At 35.7% G+C, this 18,077-nt stretch overlaps 1 protein-coding gene across 1 annotated transcript in view; it reads right to left on the reverse strand.

The window, feature by feature from the left end:
* Positions 1–27: 27 nt before the first annotated feature.
* RPF1 (ribosome production factor 1 homolog) overlaps positions 28–18,077 on the reverse strand; it is a 22,370-nt gene continuing 4,320 nt past the window's right edge. The window contains exons 4-9 of the mRNA XM_032424903.1: positions 9,481–9,576; positions 8,749–8,902; positions 1,801–1,883; positions 1,208–1,389; positions 885–1,011; positions 28–260 (exon numbers count right to left, since the gene is read on the reverse strand). Of these exons, the coding sequence (XP_032280794.1) occupies positions 219–260; positions 885–1,011; positions 1,208–1,389; positions 1,801–1,883; positions 8,749–8,902; positions 9,481–9,576 (684 nt within the window). The 3' untranslated portion in view covers positions 28–218. The remainder of the gene's footprint in view (positions 261–884; positions 1,012–1,207; positions 1,390–1,800; positions 1,884–8,748; positions 8,903–9,480; positions 9,577–18,077) is intronic.

The raw sequence follows: 18,077 nt of genomic DNA on the forward strand, positions 1-18,077 counted from the left end.
GAACTTTTAGGAAATTTAAACTGCAACTTCTAAATTCACCAAAATGACTTTTATTTGTATTTGCTACATAGACGGTGAATGGTAATTCATGGCACTTGATATTTTGTCCAGACATGAAAAGGTTTATGAAACCAGTAAATGACATTTTGAAAAGGGTCTTCCGTCATAAATCCAAGATTGGCCTGTTTAGCACAATTTAATACTATTCCTTCAGTATTTTATAAATGGAATTTTCTTCTACTTGTATCCATTTCCCGGGGCTGAAAATTAGGAAAAAAAAGTAAACAATTTATAGGTAACAATGCTTAAAAAAAAAAAAACCCTTTTGGGTCCATTTCAGAGACTGAATAGTCTAGGTCTAATAAAGGTATTAGAAGTTACTGTTCTAATATGTAGGTGTATAATATACATGTAAAATTTTGAAGTAAAAATACCTAAGTGAACTATTGCTTACTAGAAAAGAGACAGGTTTTAAAATATTGAAGTTTTCATTTCTGATTTAAAATCTACAAACTTTACAAAACCTCTATAGCAAAAGTTTTCAAACATACAGCAGAATCGTAACACTGGCTTATAAATGGAGTGCTGGGCCCCACTCCCTAAGATGCTGATTTGGTAGGTCTGTGGGCCAACAATTTGCCTTCCTAACAGGTTCCTAGGTGATGCTGCTGGTCCACTTTGAGGACCACTGATCTTTAGGATAATTCAAATGAACCAGGGTTCATCACCAGAGCAAAATACCCTATTAGAGATTGGTTTTTTCAAGCTTATGGAGGTCAGAAGCATAGCTTAAGATATAAGCACTCAAAGCATAAAGTACATGGTTTCCTCCTCATTCCATTCTTTTAAAATGATCTAAATGGCTTTTGGAATAAGGCACATACCTTATGGACCCATTCATACTCTCCATATTTAGAATCAAAGGTTCCTTTCTGAAGAGATCTTAATTTTAAGGTAAAACGTGGTCCAAGTTCCTGAATTCCCACTTTCTTTTCACTCTTGAATATGTACCTTCAAAGATAAATGAAAGAATTAAGGGAAAACAGTCTGAATGAATCAAATGTAATTTCTTTAACGTGACAGAGTTCAAAAGATAATTTATTTCTCATCTAGAATACTTGTCACAATACATTAGAAAACATGTTTACATTGAAAATATATTTCATGATTTAAGTCAAAGTCTAAGGAGTTAAAGTACCTTCCTCACCTATGAAATCTGAAGAAGATATAGTCCCGTTGATTGTGGAATGTGGCAACTTGCCTCCCAATAAACTGAGGATTATGGGGAAAGAGAGATGCAAACATACGTCCAACAGAATGACCCAGTCTTGTTGTAAAGTTATTCAAAATTATTTCAGGTATGTGTTCTGTAGGGTCCTTGCCTCTTCTCTGGAAAAATGATGAAAAATATCACAATAAGGAATTAATCTATATCCTGATACTGTAAGTTCAAGTTTCAGAATTTATGTGGCAAACTGAAAAATTTTAAAGGTATCTTTCTTAATGACAAACTACCACAGATGATTTACCAATCCCATGAAATAGATCTAAAATTATTTTAACATACAGTGACTGTACCAAAAAGTCCTACTAGAAAAGTAACCGTTTTCATAGTAATGAAGGCTATTGCCTGTCTGCCATAACTCAATTACAATCTCATTAGAAAACTGCCAGTAGATAAAACTTGCTTTAAGCAGAAGGACAAATGCCATTATAAAAGCAATTTGATCTGTAAGTTAGCGTTAACTAAGCATATACTGCAAGGAGACCAATGCCAATCAAGGAATGAATAAAACTTACCTTAATTTCTTTACGCAAACGAACACTGCTCATTTTGAAATGAGCAGTTGGGCCATTTGGCAAGTGACTTAGAATTAATCCATCTGTTCATAAAGCTAAGAACACATTGAACGCTGTAATTTAAATCTTAAATTGTATAAATAACTGGTCTGTATGTCCAAAGGCTCATAAAATTTGTAGCTAGGTGAATAGGTAGGTACATGTATGCCTCTGGGTTAAGTTTCTTACCATACTCAAAACTAAAGCCCCATAAGTCAACCCAGTATTTCAAAAAAAGATTAACCTATAGTACTCCCACTTTTTCTCTTCACCATATGATAAATGACTCATCACCCTCAAGAGGGTACGTTGGGTATTCAACAAAACTAGGCAAAAAGAGCTTATGTCCACTACCCTAACAGTAATAAGATGGGATTCTAGCATAATTTTAGCATTGCAAACAAAAAGTTTACCTCCATGTTCAGAGGCCTTATAACCCTAAAAATGCACTTTCATACATAAACACATTTGTATGTATATTTTTTATACATTTGTAGGGTTAGTATATGCTGTCAGCTTTGAATACTGTCCCCTAAGACTAGAGACTCCTAAGCTCTCTTTTTGAAATCAAAGTTATTAGTATTTCTCGAAAGACAAGCTCTTATTCTTGGGATTACTGTGCCACAAATTAAAATCAACTAATAACCATTTACTACTGATTGTCTACCACAAACAGAGACTTCTGGCAGACATACTAAATTATAAATGAAGTATACCTACAACTGGCAGGGTTAGCAGCCCAAGGGCTTTAAAAGTCTGGAATGCAGCTACCTTATACAACATTCCTCAAGTCTTTGTAACACAACTTGATTCTTCCAAATACGGAACCTTAAAAGGAGATCAGAATCAGACTATTCCAAATTATCTGCACACAGTTTTACAAAAACAAATGTTGCCATCTTTTTATAAAGGCATCAACATTCTCCCATTAGCCCATGGGTTATCTTCAACTTCCTCCTCCCTTTCTTACCAAATCCTATTTACTGCTTTTACCCTCAAATTAAGGACTTCCATAGCCTCCTTTTTACCCTTACTGCTATTCTCTTAGTTGAGGTCCTTGAGATTTTCCACCTACATTAAAACAGTATCCTAGTTGGTCTGACCTCTCTCACCATTCCAAGTACATTTTCTAATAGACTGTAAATCAAGTTTATATGTAATAAGGTATGGGATGCAACTGTCATTTTATCTACCATGGTTTCTCATGCTAAATGAAAAGCAAACTAGATACACCTTGAGTCTTGACAGCTGTAGCTAATTTCAAACTACTCTCACAACTGCTCATCTACAAAACAAAAGATACCAGTACAGCTCTCACGTGGCCCCAAATCACCTTTCTAATCTGTCTCCCTTTATGCCTATGTTTCCTAACTGGTAGGCACACAATCTCTTATACACCATACATATTAATGCTATTACGTATTTTTTGTTCATGCTATTTCAAATACCTGCATTATTTAACTCATCTATTAAGACCCACTTAATGAGTGCCTTTACGTTTGTTATTGTTTTATATATCCAGGTGCCCCCATGTTGGGTGCGTATTTACAATTGTTAGATCTTGTTCAACTGTCCCCTTTATTATGATACAGTGCTCTTCTGCATCTCATTAAGTCTTTGAAGTCTAGTTTATAAGTCTGATATAAGCATTGATACTCCAGCTTTTTTTTTTACATTCATTTTGCTTCTCCATCCCCTTTCAATTGGCATGTATCTTTAGTTTAAAATGGGTCTCTTGTAGGCAGCATATAGATGGGTCTTCTCTATCCATTCTGATTGGAGCGTTTAGTCCATTTACATTCAGAGTAATTACTAATAAATATGTATTTAGTGCCATTTTATTACTTGTTTTGTCATTGCTTCTGGAGATTTTTCTACTCCCAAGAGTCTCCTTTAATACTTCTTGCAGGACTGGTTCAGTGGTCACAAACTCCATTAGTTTTTGTTTGGGAAACTCTCTCTCCTTCTATTCTGAATGGTAGCCCTGCTGGATAGAACATTCTTGGCTGCAGATTTTTCCCATTCAGCCCTTTGAATACACCATGCCACTGCCTTCTAGCTTGCCAAGTTTGTTGAGAAATCTGCAGCTAGTCTTTTGGGTCTTCTCTTGTAAGTTAGGGACTTCTTTTGTCTTACTGTTTTTTTTTAAGATTTTTTTTTATCACTATATTTTGAAATTTTAACTACAGTGTATCTTGGTGATGGCCTGCTTTTGTTGATTTTGATGGGAGTTCTCTGTGCCTCCTGGATGTGGATGTCTATTCCCTTCCCCAAATTAGGGAAGTCTTCAACTATTATTTCCTCAAATTTTCTGCCCCCTTTTCTCTCTTCTTCTGGTACTCTTATGAGTATTGTTATGTTTGATGGAGTCACTGAATTCCCTAAATCTGTTCTCATGTTCCGTAATTCTTTTGTTCAGCTTATTTTCTGTTATTTTGTCTTCTATATCACTTATTCATTCCTCTGCTTCTTCTAGCCTTGTGTTCACTGTATCTAGCCTGTTTCCAATCTCAGTCATTGCATTTTTCGTTTCTGACTCTTAACTCTTTTATTTCTGTGGTAAGGGCCTCCCTGAAATCTTTCATTCTTTTCTCAAGCCCAACGAATATCCTTGATTGTTGCTTGAAATTCTCCAGCAGACATGCTACTTATATCTGTTTTGCTTAGATCTCTGGCTGTGACATTATCTTGTTCTTTCATTTGGGATAAATTTCTCCATCTGGCATTTTGTCAAAGTCTCTGCCTTCTTTTGTGTTAGAAAAGCTCGTTATGTTTCCTGCTCCGAAGAGTAATGGCTTTAGGAAGTAGAGGTCCTATAGGCCCCAGGGCCTGGCACTTTAGAAAGTGTCCCTGGTGTGTGCTGTGTGTGCTCTACCTTGTGTTCTGGCTGCTCTGTCCTTCAGGCCAGCTGTCTGCAGAGGCTCTCCTTGCCTGCAGTGGGCAGTGTTTGGTCCTCGGCCAGAATCTGGTGAGTTTTAACTAGGTGTGCTCTGATCTGTTTGTTAAATGAGACCTGATACTACTTCCACTAGATCTGAAGCCCTGCAGAACTCTTTGGTCAGGAGACATGGTGCTGGTCTTCTGGGGAAGGGGCTCACTGTGCTGGGACTGAGGCAAGCTTGACCAAGAAGGGCAGTACTGTTGAGGCCTACTTCAAATGCCACCTCTTTTTACACAGTTAAAATTAAGCTTTAAATCTCAGCTGTCACTGTTACTTAACTTTAGCACCTGTCACTTATTTGACTTATAATCATGTAAATGACTTTCTTCCCAACTGATCTGCTAACTCTTGGAAGACAGATTTGTTTCTAATAAATACTAGTGCCTACCACATAGCAGATAATCAGTATTATTTGAATTCTTTCCTACTTCTCAAAAATTCACCACAGGTTCAATTTCATGAGGTATAACCAAAAGTATTTCTGGATCATTTGCACACTGAAAAAAACCATGAAATCTCAGGATACTAAGAAGGTAAAGGTAATTTCCTCCAACCTCAATCAAGACTTGACTCCTTCCTAGAACATTCCCACTAAATTGTGGTTTCTGTCAAAAGAAAACTACAAAATCCAAAATTATCAGTTCCTAAGTACCTGCAATGTACAAAAAGCTTTACTACTTATGTTATTGCTGATTCCTAACATAAACCATGAAGAATAGGAGTCATTATCCCTATTTCAGTAACAAGGAAAAGAGGTTGAGAAGGGTTAGGCAGATTAGCCCAAATTTCAGAGCTAGGTGGCAGATCTTACTGGGTGGGATTACACCTGTGCACAAGCCCTAATGCATAGAGGCATTCTGTTATGAAGACTGAGGTAAAACTGACTTTTAGTACCCAAAGGCCAAGAATGCAAAACAGCCTACAAGCCGCCAAAAGTACAGCACAAAGACTTACCTAGCTCAAATTTCCATTTAGAAATACTGAATAGAGGATGTAGGTCTCTCCAGAAAAAACTTCCATGCTTTCCCCTATAACATTTACTAAAATGCCTACAACAGACCAGGCATTAAGCCTTGGAAACATAATACATTTAATGTGATCTTTGTGGGAACCCTAAAGATTTAGCTGTTATTTCTTACTTTAAGATAGGAGAAAACCGAGTAGCTAAGAAACTTGACAAAAATTACAAAGCAGCAAGTAATGAAGTGTATTTGACATCACATCTGCCTGACCCAAAGCCACTATACTACAGTTTACATAGTTGACAAAGCTCTTTTCTAGAGGAAATCAAGTTTCTATCTCCATAAATTTCCACCATTTGGCACTACTCCTTTACAGCAGCCCTTCCAGTATCTTGTCATGCCCCCATATTCTAATTTCCCACAAGCCGAATATCCTCAATTCTTTCAACTTTTCTCCAAGTGTCACCATTAGGAATCATGACTTATTATTTGTAAGCCCATGTTAAGTCTCTAGGAATCACACTGCCATTCCTATTATGTGCCTACAAATTATTCTCCCTTTAATTATTCTACATGTTTTTTCTGGATCACGGCAAATACTAACTGGCAGTGCTCTCCCCCTCCTCCTTCCATTTGCCTGTCTGGTATCTTCCTCAGAGTTAGCAAAGTCGCATTTACAAGTTTGTGCAGATATTCTTTGAAGCCAGGATATCTGACCTTATTTGGTTTCTAGGCCTTATCTGAAAATCTTTTTAACCAAGATGGACTTCCAATGCCCCTTACCAATGTCCTTACTAGTCTTAAAAACCATTCTCTGTTAAAAGAACACAAAAGCAATTTAGGAGGTCTACTTTCCTAGCTTCTTCCACCAACACTTTGCCATCAACTTCATTACTACATATCAATTAGAAAAGAAAATGAAGTACCTTTGAAATTATAAAAATCAACATCCAGGGGCACCTGGATGGCTCAGTCAGTTAAGCGTCTGCCTTCGGCTCTGGTCATGATCCCAGCATCCTGGGATCGAGCCCCACGTCAGGCTCCCGCTGGAGCCTGCTTCTCCCTCTCCTTCCTGCTTGTGCTCTTTCTCACTATCTCTGTCACTATCTCTCTCTCTCAAATAAATAAAATCTTAAAAAAAAAATCAACATCCAGGCAGGACTATACTTATAAAAATTCTATTCATTAGGACTTTTAAAAACTACATAATTCTATACTCAAAACCTACAATCATGGGATACCTAACACATGCACATGTGTGTGTGCATATATATATATATTTATGTGTATAGGAATATAATCTCACACTTGGGTTAATTAGCCTAGTTATTTCCTTAATATAAATTTGGTCTATGTACTGATGGCACCTTAATGATCTGAAGGTGTCCAATATGGTAACCAGAAAAATATTAATATATTTTGGGTAAAAAGACAATACAATTTTATAAGGAAAAGAGAACATAAGTCTAAAGGCAATAGATGATATAAGTGAAACTTACGAACCTATATAAAATACCTCAACCAAAACAAAGATACAATGTTTATTGAATTGATGAATGCCTGCCAGCAGCCTTAAAATGGTAGTAATTTTTTAACTGCCAAAAAATAAGAGAGGAACACAGACCTTGCCACTTTATTTTGGGAAACAGTTTTAAGAAAGCAGAAACTACATTAAAAACATCTTTTCTGGAATAGTTAAGTATTCAAGAGATTTTAGTTATTTTGGTACATTAACCCACAATCCAAGCCAAATTATAATATGGCCAACAAAACATCACATTAGAAAGCTAGTTTTAGCCTATTTTAGTCTCTGGAAAGTAACCTGTACAAGTGGATAATGTCTTTAACTTATATTGAAAATAATAAGGCCCTTAAAGTTATTTAGGTTTTTAAAACATAGCTTTTAAACTATTATAAAAAAAAAAAAAGCAATGTTCATTGATTTAAAAAAAAAATGTTATTCTGGCAGCAGCAAAGTCCTGTCCCTATTTTTTATGAATCCTTAATAATTTTAATAATTTGACCCATTCAAATGATCATCTTCAAAATTAATGAGCTCACAGGGGAGCCTGGGTGGCTTAGTCAGTTAAGCTGCTAACTCATAATTTTCGCTCAGGTCATGATCTCAGGATCCTAGGGTTGAGCCCCACTGCCTCTGCTCCTTCCCCTGCTTCATGTGCTCTCTAAAAATAAATAAATCTTAAAAAAATTAAATTACATTAATGAATCACAGGCACCATTCGATAAATAAGTAAAACAGCAGCAACAACAAAAACAAACCTAGGCATCTTTATGTGCTCTTTCATCTCCAAACAGGACAAAAATACCTTGGGTTCATGTGACACAGTCACCTCAGATCTGAGACTCACAGAAAAAAGGATAGAGTATTCTTGGCATCTGGAACAGTAGCAAATACATAATATGGGCTCAAATATCTACCTCAAAAATGTAATCCTGTGATACCACCCCTGGTAACATAAAATCTAGCCATATCTAACTACTTGCAGATCCCCAACTGGGTCAGCTCCATCTGCCTTTACAAATAGTATATCCGCACTGGGCACTCTTCTTCCACCTTATCTACCTCACTCACCCATATTCACCTTGACTGAGCTTAAGCATCTTTTCTGTCAAGTCCTTCCTCCCTGATATCCCCAGGGCAGATTTTACCAGAGTGTGCACTGTATTTCTCTCTTTAATTGTACTATCCACTCTCCATTTTTGTTAGTTTGCTTACCTATTCTCTCCTACTAGATTATGAACTCCCTGAAGCTCTTGTTTATCTCTGCATCTTTTACTAAGGATTAAACTAATGTCTTGCCTATAGCATTTACTTGATGAATATTTGCTAAATGAAAAAAAGTTCATAGAATCTTAGATACGTAATTTTCTAGCTTAAAAAATTATGTTCTTAAAGTTATAGAAAACATTTCCTTATTCTTTCAAATATATTTTAAAAGGGGGTGAAGGTGAGACAGGAAAACTTCTTTAATAAAGAAAGGATACTTGGTGTTTTACGATCTTCATTAATAACGATCAGATCTGTGAAATCTCTTGAAATGCACTGTGGAATAATTTTTTTCAGAGCCAGTCCTCTTCTGTAATAAACATGTGAGTTTGGTATAACTGTGGAGAGCTGTTCACAGAGTCGTACTGTTCTCTGCAAAACAAAATAACAGAAATCCTCGAAGGTGAAAAGGAGTAATTCTTATGTGGAATACACTTATAAAGAAAAAAGCAATGATTAATATACGTGTTATTAATAAAGGGCAAGGGTAGGGAAGGAATGATATCTGAACAGTATTTAATCCTTTATCAAAGGCCAATCATCCTAAAGCAGTGGTTCTCAACTGGGGGTGATTACGCCCCACAGGAGGACACTTGGCAAAAATGGTTCTACCTGGTGGTAGTGGTAGGGGTGGTGGGTAGTGGTATCTAGTGGGCAGAGGCCAGGCATGCTCCTAAACATCCTATAAGGAACAGGACCACCCCCATGATAAAAAACGATGCAGCCCAGAATGCTAACAGCGCTGAGGCTGATAAACTCCATCCTGAAGAATCATGCTTCGAGAAGCTGTATCATTATCACAGTATTAATTTTATTTAGCTTATTCACAGGTATTATCTATGGCAATTACTAATAATTTAACTCAGATCTTCTGAAAGGAGTTCTTTTAAATAGTCTAAGCAATGTAAGAAAATTAAGAATTCAATAACTATACTGATTGATATGTTTACCCCATGAGGTCTATCTGATGTTGTGATGAGAATCTTGGGAGAAGTTTGTCTGTTGAAGTAAGAAGCAAATTCATCTGTAGCTTCATCATAAGCAACCTGTGAACAGAAAAAAATATAATCTTGTATCAAACAAATACTCTACTAGGCCAAAATTTTAAAAGTAGCTCCAGCAGGATTCTATGACACTGACTACCTTCCTAGCTGATAGGGGATTTAAAGAAAGCCAAGAAGGACTTATATTAATGGCAACATGAATAGGCTGAGTGATTTTCTATTTGTAGAATACAAGTATAAAACTGGAAAAAATTGTCAAAAAACAATTTCAAGACACAAACTGAGCTGTGTTTATTCTTCTGAAGATTATTTATTTATTTGAGAGAGAGAAGAGTGTGTGAGTAGGGGGAGGGGCAGAGGAAGAGGGAGACAATCCCAAGCAGACTCCGTGCTGAGTGCAGAACCCAACACAGGACTCGATCTCACAACCCTGAGATCATGACCTGAGCTGAAATCAAGAGTTGGGTGCTTAACCAAATGAACCACTCAGGCGCCCTGAGCCGTGTTCATTCTTGAAAAATGGCTAGGGCTAGGGGCAAGGACATCAAGAATCTTACTTAGAACTATTCCATTTCTTCCATCAACATGGCTGTGAAAATAGTAACTTTATCAACTTTAGGTCTGATGGTAGGGAAGAACCAGCAATCTTGAATCCAAGGGTGGTGGATTGGATTGGGGAGAGGTGGATTTGAAAACCACTGCTTTGCTAGTCCAAGGTTACTGGGCCAGTTCAGGGTAGGTGTGGACCAACCAGAAATGTAAAGGAGAGCTAAGGAAGTGAAAGAGCCACAGAGGGGCTGAGATAATCTCCACAAATCCCTGGCTAACAGCTGAACTACACATGGAAGAGTTCTAAGAAACCAATTCACATGAAAGGCGAAGGAGACTTGAGAACTGGCTGCAACTTTGAATGCAATCCTCAACCCACACCCAGCTCAGTTGATAGAAGTTGAGAGGCTCAAGGTACCTCAACACAATCTCTGCCCAAATCACTGGCTTACCATTAAGCCATACAAACTCAGAGAGGATCTCTAGGGAGGCAGGTTAAAAATAACAATAAAAAAAACAAGTAGATACACACATTGCTGTTAAAGGAAATTCAACTTTTAATGTTTGTGGGCCCTGCTCCTGGGCTCCCAAGGAAGCCAACTTTTACCAAGGTTAGAATGACTTCACCAAACTTCAAAGCATGGGCTCTATTTCTGCCCCAAGCACACACTGTGTATCTACTCTGTTAACAAATAACTTTCTAAAAGAACACTTTAAACTAAAGATGAGTAAAAATCTCCCTAAATTCCATTCCCATACCTCCAAAGCCTGCAACCTTGCACATACTAAAAGCATAAGATAAAGTTTGTAATTTTCTGAAATGTCCTTTGTCATGATGCTTTGTAACTCTTGATGTAACAAAAAATATATATAACCCTGTATTAGATGTTCATTCTCCAGAGTACTCTCTTCTTTGTCAAGACTGTATAACCTGAGCAGCTGTCCTCACTGGGCTCACCTGCTTGCTTTCCTTTCTCTCTCTCTTTCTCTATTTTTTTTAAGAAATTCTAAAAGATTTGTTCATTTTGCATTGACAGTGCTACTGATGGGGAGACAGATTCACTACACAGTTTAAATCTAGGCAAGTTACTAGAACAAAAAAATCAGTAACTCAAAAAATAAAACAGTCCAGAACTACTGTAATATGTTGTCTAAAATGTCCAGCTTTCGGCCAAAAAATTAGGTATTTAGTATGACCCATAATCAGGAAAAAAGCCAATAAAAACTGTCTCTGACTGGGCCTAGATGTTGAATTTAGTGAAAATTTCAAAGTAGCCATAATAAATCTCTTCAAGAAATTAAGAGAAAAGAGGAGCTTAATGTGGATCTAAGATGGCAAAAGAATCAATGAATTTGAAATTAGATTAATAAATATCCAATCTGAAGAATAGAGAAAACAATCATTAAAAAAGGAGCAAGGGTGCCTGGGTGGCTCAGTTGGTTAAGCGACTGCCTTCGGCTCAGGTCATGATCCTGGAGTCCCAGGATCGAGTCCCGCGTCGGGCTCCCTGCTTCGCAGGGAGTCTGCTTCTCCCTCTGACCCTCCTCCCTCTCATGCTCTCTGTCTGTCATTCTCTCTCTCTCTCAAATAAATAAATAAAATCTTTAAAAAAAAAAAAAAGGAGCAAAACTGAAGAAACTTGTAGGACAATGTTAACCATTTCAGTAGTGTGTGAAAAGGAAGTCTCTGGGGCGCCTGGGTGGCTCAGTCCATTAAGCGTCTGCCTTCGGCTCAGGTCATGATCCCAGGGTCCTGGGATCAAGACCCACATTCATCGGGGAGCCTGCTTCTCCCTCTCCCCCGGATCCTTCTCTCTCTCTCAAATAAATAAATAAATAAATCTTAAAAAAAAAAAGGAAGTCTTTGAAGGAAAGAGAAGGTAGAAAAAAGTATTTGAAGAAATAATAGGTGAAAAATTCTTAACATACAGCTACAAGCTCAACAAACCCCAAATAGGATAAAAAGAACAATAACCTAAACACATCAAAGTCAAACTGCTAAGAGCCAAAAACAGAACATTTTGAAAGAAATAAGAAAAACCATGTGTAGGTGAACAACTATTAAAATGGCTGATGTCTCATCAGAAATTATGAAGGTCAAAATGTAATGGAACATGTTCCAAATACTAAAAGAAAAAAAAAGTCAACCAAGAATTCTGTAATTTGCAAAATTCTTTCAAAACTGAAGGTAAAATAAGCGTATTTTTAAATAAACCAAAATGAGATAATCAGCTATTAGATCTGTTATAAAAACAAAAACATAAGGAGATTCTACAAACTGAAAGAAAATGACACCAGATGGTAACTCAGATCCAAGGAAAAGAAAGAACAGTACTATAAATGGTAAATACAAAGGTAACCACAAAAGACTTTGTGTGTGTGTGTGTGTGTGTGTGTACACTCTTAATTTTTTTTTTTAAAATGAGATTATTTAAAGCAGAAATTATAACACTGCATTTATAACATAGACAGATGTTGTATATATGACAACACCATAAACAAGAGTGGAGGAAACAAAGCTACACTGGTGTAAAACCTGCTATACTTTACCAGCATCGTGTCTGTATTTACTTGAAGTAGATTGTGATAAAGTATGCTGTAATTCCTAGGGAAACTGCTAAAAGAACCCTAAATATATAATTCAAAAGATTAAGAGGAATTAAAATAGCATACTAAAAAATATTTTTTAATATAAAAGAAAGCAGTCAAGGAGGAACAGAATAAAAATAAAGATATAAAATATGTTGAAAAACAGCAAAATGGCAGAATTAAATATAACTACATCAATAATTAACATTAAATACTAATTGTCAGACTGAATGAAAGAGCAATATCCAACCATATGCTGTAAGTGACATTTTAAATTCAAAGATACAAACTGGTTAAAAGTAAAAGCATGAAAAAAGATATACCATGTGAACAGTAACCATAAGAGAGTTTAGATGGCTACGTGTACATGAGACAAAATAGACATTAAGAAAAGAAATGCTGCAGTGAACAATTTAAGGGACGGGACAATAAGGGACACTGGATTACTAGTCAGTACATTAGGAAGATACAGTAATTATAAGTGGACACATACCTGAGGAAAAGTAAAAACAAAAACAAAAACATTTAAAAATAGGTATGTACCTAACAAAAGAACCCCCAAAAAGACTTGAAGCAAAACTGAAAGGAATGGAAGAAATGAATAATTCGAAAATTATAATTAGAGATTTCAATATTCCTCTTTCAGTAACTGATAGAATTAGAAATTCAGCAAGTATATAGAAAATATGAACAACACAATCAACCAACTTAAAACAACTATCTTAACACTCCACTTCAAAACAGCAGAATATACATGTTTTCCAAAGGAACACAGAATATTCTCCAGAACAGATCTTGCCCTAGAACACAGAACAGTCTCTTTACTTGAAAAGGACTAAAATCAAACAGAGTATGTTCCAGAACCACAATAAAATTGGATTAGAAATCAACAGCAGAAATATATCTGGGAAATCCTCAAGTATTTGGAAATTGAGCAACACACTTCTTATTAATCAATGAACCAAAGAAGAAATCCCAAGAGAAATTAGAAAATATCTTGAACAGAATGAAAATGAAAACACAACAAACATATCAAAATGTATGGGCTGTGGCTAACGCAGTGCTTAGGAGGAAAACCATAGCTTTATGTGATTATATTAAAAAGAAAGAGAAGTATAAAATTAGTAACGTAAGCTTCCATTTTAAGAAACTAGAAAAAGAAGAATAAATGAAACCTTAGGTAAGTAGAAGAAAAGAAGTACAAGGATCAGGGGAAAAACTAATGAAATAAAATACACCAAGCAAAAACAAAACAAAAGGAAAACCAAAAACATGAAATTACAAGAAGAAATCAACAAATCTTTCATTATAAGAGATACCAAGATTTGAACAATAAGGAAGGACACACATCTTAAAGCTTGTGGGATATACCAAAAGTGGTACTTAGAGGGAATTTTGTGGCCTTAATTGCTCATTATAGAAAGGAAGTTGAAAAATAATCAAATAAAAAGAATAAACTCAAGGGAGTAATAGGAAATAAATGATAAAGATAAGGTGCGATATAAATAAATTAGAAAACAAAGTTTCAAATAGAGATGATCAAAAAAGTAGTTTGAAAAGAGTTAACAAAACATTTTATCTCTGGTGAAAAGCCCAAATAGATAATATTAGGAATGGAAAGGAACATTACTGCAGTCTCCCTTATATACACAGATACACATATTCCAAACAAAGTTCTGACAAACCAAAACAATGTGTAAAGGATAAAACATCTTAATTAAATTAAATTTATCCCAAGGATGCAAAAGAGATTTAACATTAGAGAATCTATTTCATTTCCTACATTAATACAATAAAGGAGAAAAACTGCATACTCATCTCAATATTTGCAGAAAAAGTACATCATTATCTCAATATTTGCAGAAAACGTTATCTGGTAACATTTTACATGCAATCATGATAAAACAAACAACCCCGCCAGCAAGAAAAGAATAAATGGATTTTCTTAACTTATAAGGACAATCTACCATTAAAGATAAACATTAATGATGACATGTTAGAAGTATTCTCTTTAAAATTAGGAACACGGCACAGATAACACTATTGCTATTTCTATTTATTTGACATGCTGGAGGTTCTAGTCAGCACAAAAGAAATAAATTATTAATGGACTGAGAGTTATTTGCAGAAATGATTAGCTAAACATGAAACGAAAACGATATTTAAACAAATTATTAGAAACGAATTTAGGTAAACTGTTTAGAAGATCACAATCCAAAAATCAATGGCATTTTTATAAATCAGCAAATAATTCAATTTTCAGAGATGTGATTTACACTAATAAAAAACACAAGATACGCAGCAATAGCTCTAACAAAATTTATGTATAAAACTTGCATGAAGAAAACTATATTCATTGAAATGCATTTTCAGTAAGAACACCTATCTAAAAAAAGCAATATATAAATAGAACCCCTAAGTTATCTGCTTTAATACAATTTATAATTTTATATGGCAGACCAAAGTTTCAGAGAGAGAACGTTCCTGAAGAGAGAGATTAAAGGATGGGGGTGGAGAGGGGCATTCTGCTCTAACAGATATCAAAACTTACCATGAAGATAAATAATTAAGAAAATAAAGAAGTCATACAGCAACAAACTGACCAATAGTCCAGAAAAAGGCCAAGTATATATGGATACTTGATTTATGACACGGCATTATAATTCAGTGGGAAAGGTTGTACTATTGCAAAAATGGTGCTGGGGAAACTGGTTACATATGGTGGGGGTAGGAAAAGGGGCAGGGGAAGAAAGAAAGAAATTGGTTTTCTTTCTCATGCCAAACGAAAAAATCGATTCCTGGTGATTACGTACATAAATGTGAAAATCAACTCTTCAATTTTTTTAGGAAAAAAAATATGAGAACATATGATCACAGGATAAAGATTTCTTAAATAAGACCAAAAAACATTAAATATTTAAAAACCTTAAACTCAACTATATTAAGGACTTTTATTCACCAAAAGACAGCACAGAAAAAGTAAAAAGAGCATCCACAAATTGGAAGATACTTAATAAAAGATTAGTATCCAAAATATAAAAAGAAGTTCTACAAATCAGTAAAACATACTATAGGACAGAAAATTGGGCAAAAGACATGAGCTGGCATAACTTTAGCAAAAACACAGTGCATACATGAAAAAGATGCTCAACCACATTAGGAATCAGGGAAATGCAAACTCAAACCACAATGAGATAGTCCTTTATACTAGGCAAAGTACTGGTCAGAATGTAGAAGTATTGGTCAGAATGTAGATGACCAGAAATACTATCCTTAATTCTATGCAAGTGAAAAATGATACCACTACTTTGGAAAACATTTTGGCACCATCATGTAAAGTTGAACATTTACACACTTCATGACCCAACAAATTCTCCCCTAGGTAAATATTTAGGAAGTTTTTACATATATGTAGCCTCTAAATACCTATGATTTCCAATTTATCTCCAGCCAAGACCTCTTCCATATCTCGTCAATGACAATTCCATCCTTCTATCCTCCCAACTGCTCAGGCTAAAAACCTCAATACCATCTTTGAATCCTCTTTCTCTCATATCCCATTTCCAATCTATCAAGAAATTCTAGTGGCTCTAATTTCAAAAAATACCTGGGGAAAAAACCCGAATCAAATTGATTCTCAACACTCATTGTAATCGCTGTAGCCCAATAGCCCAAGTCATCATCATCATAATCTCTTTCTTGGATTACTTCAGTAGCTTCCTAAGTATCTATTTGCCTCTCTAATTACATTCTCAGACAGCAACCAATTACTATTAAAAAACTAAGTGTGATCATATCATTCCTCTGTACAAAACCATCCAAAGGCTCATTTCACTAAGTATAAAAGCCTAAGTCCTCACGATGGTCAACAAAGCCACTGTTCTGCCCTCTGCTCTTCCCAATACTTTCCCTGGCACCTCTTCTAGAACCCTGTCTCTTGCTCACTATATTTCAGCATACTGGCTTCCTTGCTGTTCTTCAAAAACATACTAAACATGCTCCTCCTGCCTTAGAGCTTTTGCATTAACTGTTTATGCACTAGTTTTTACACTGGCCATTCCTTGGAAACAAGTGGGGCAGAACTGCAAGGAGGCCAATTTCTTTATTGATTTACTATTTATTATCAAAAATGGCTAATTTCTTTACATCCTTCAAGTCTTTGCTAAAAGGTCATCTTCTCAATGAAGCCTACTCTGACCATCATTATATAGAACTGCAACCCTAACCAACAGAATGGGCAATAGACATGAACAAACAACTGATTAAAAAGGAAAGTTTATAAAATGAACATAATCATGAGCAATTACTAAACTCATATTAAGTGACATTCCAAAAAATACCTGGACATTAAAAGCAAAGAAAGTCCGAGGAACTGTTCCAAATTAAGGGAGGTTAAAGTCATTATAATGGAATAAAATGCATGAGCTGGATTTTTCTTTTGCTAAAAATGACGCCATTTGGACAACTGTAGACATCTGAAATAAGATGTCTAGACTAGATAATAATCAATGTTAATTCTGTGATTTTGATAACTATACCCTGTGTTTAAGAAAAACACACTTGTTTATAAGTAAAATCCACTAAATTATATAGGAGTAAACAGGCTTCAGGGCTGCCATTTACTCTCAAGCATTGCAGACAGAATACAGAAGAAAAGCATGTGTGGTACAATTTAGTATTTAGGAAATCTAGGTGAAGGGCATACATGAATTCCCACTTTTCTATTAAGTCTGAAATTATGTCAAACTAAATAAAACGTACATACACACATATTCCTATATATATAAAATTGCAAACTCTCTCTACTTCAGGTAGTCCTGAATCTACTTTACCCAATTTTTTTTTAAGATTTATTTATTTTAGGAGGAGAGAGAGAGAGCACATGCATGCAGGAGGAGAGGAAGAAAGAAAATCTCAAACAGACGCCCCACTGAGCACAGAGTCTGACTTGGGGCTCGATCTCACAACCCTGAGATCACGACCTGAGCCGAAATCAAGTTGGACGCTTAACTGACTGAGCCACCCAGGCCCCCTCTTTCACCCTCCTAACACATAATTTATTTTATTATGTTCACTGTTTGTCTCTCTCCCTAGAATGTAAGTTTCAGGTGGGCTGATATTTTGTGTGTATATATGGCAGAGTGTTTGGTGCACTGGTGGGTCCCAAGTCCCTAAAACAGATCCCAATACACGGCTGGCAATCAAACATTTGCTGGAAGATTGACAGACTGATTGAATGAATGACTATATCAGGAAATGTTAAAGAATGTCACTAACAGTACTGTTTGAGAGCAAATATAACCAAAACCAAATGTGCTTACAAAAAAAAAAAAGTTTAGGGGCGCCTGGGTGGCTCAGTTGGTTAAGCGACTGCCTTCAGCTCAGGTCATGATCCTGGAGTCCCT

The sequence above is a fragment of the Phoca vitulina genome, unplaced genomic scaffold, assembly GCF_004348235.1.
Source record: "Phoca vitulina isolate PV1807 unplaced genomic scaffold, GSC_HSeal_1.0 scaffold2, whole genome shotgun sequence".
NCBI lineage: Eukaryota > Metazoa > Chordata > Mammalia > Carnivora > Phocidae > Phoca > Phoca vitulina.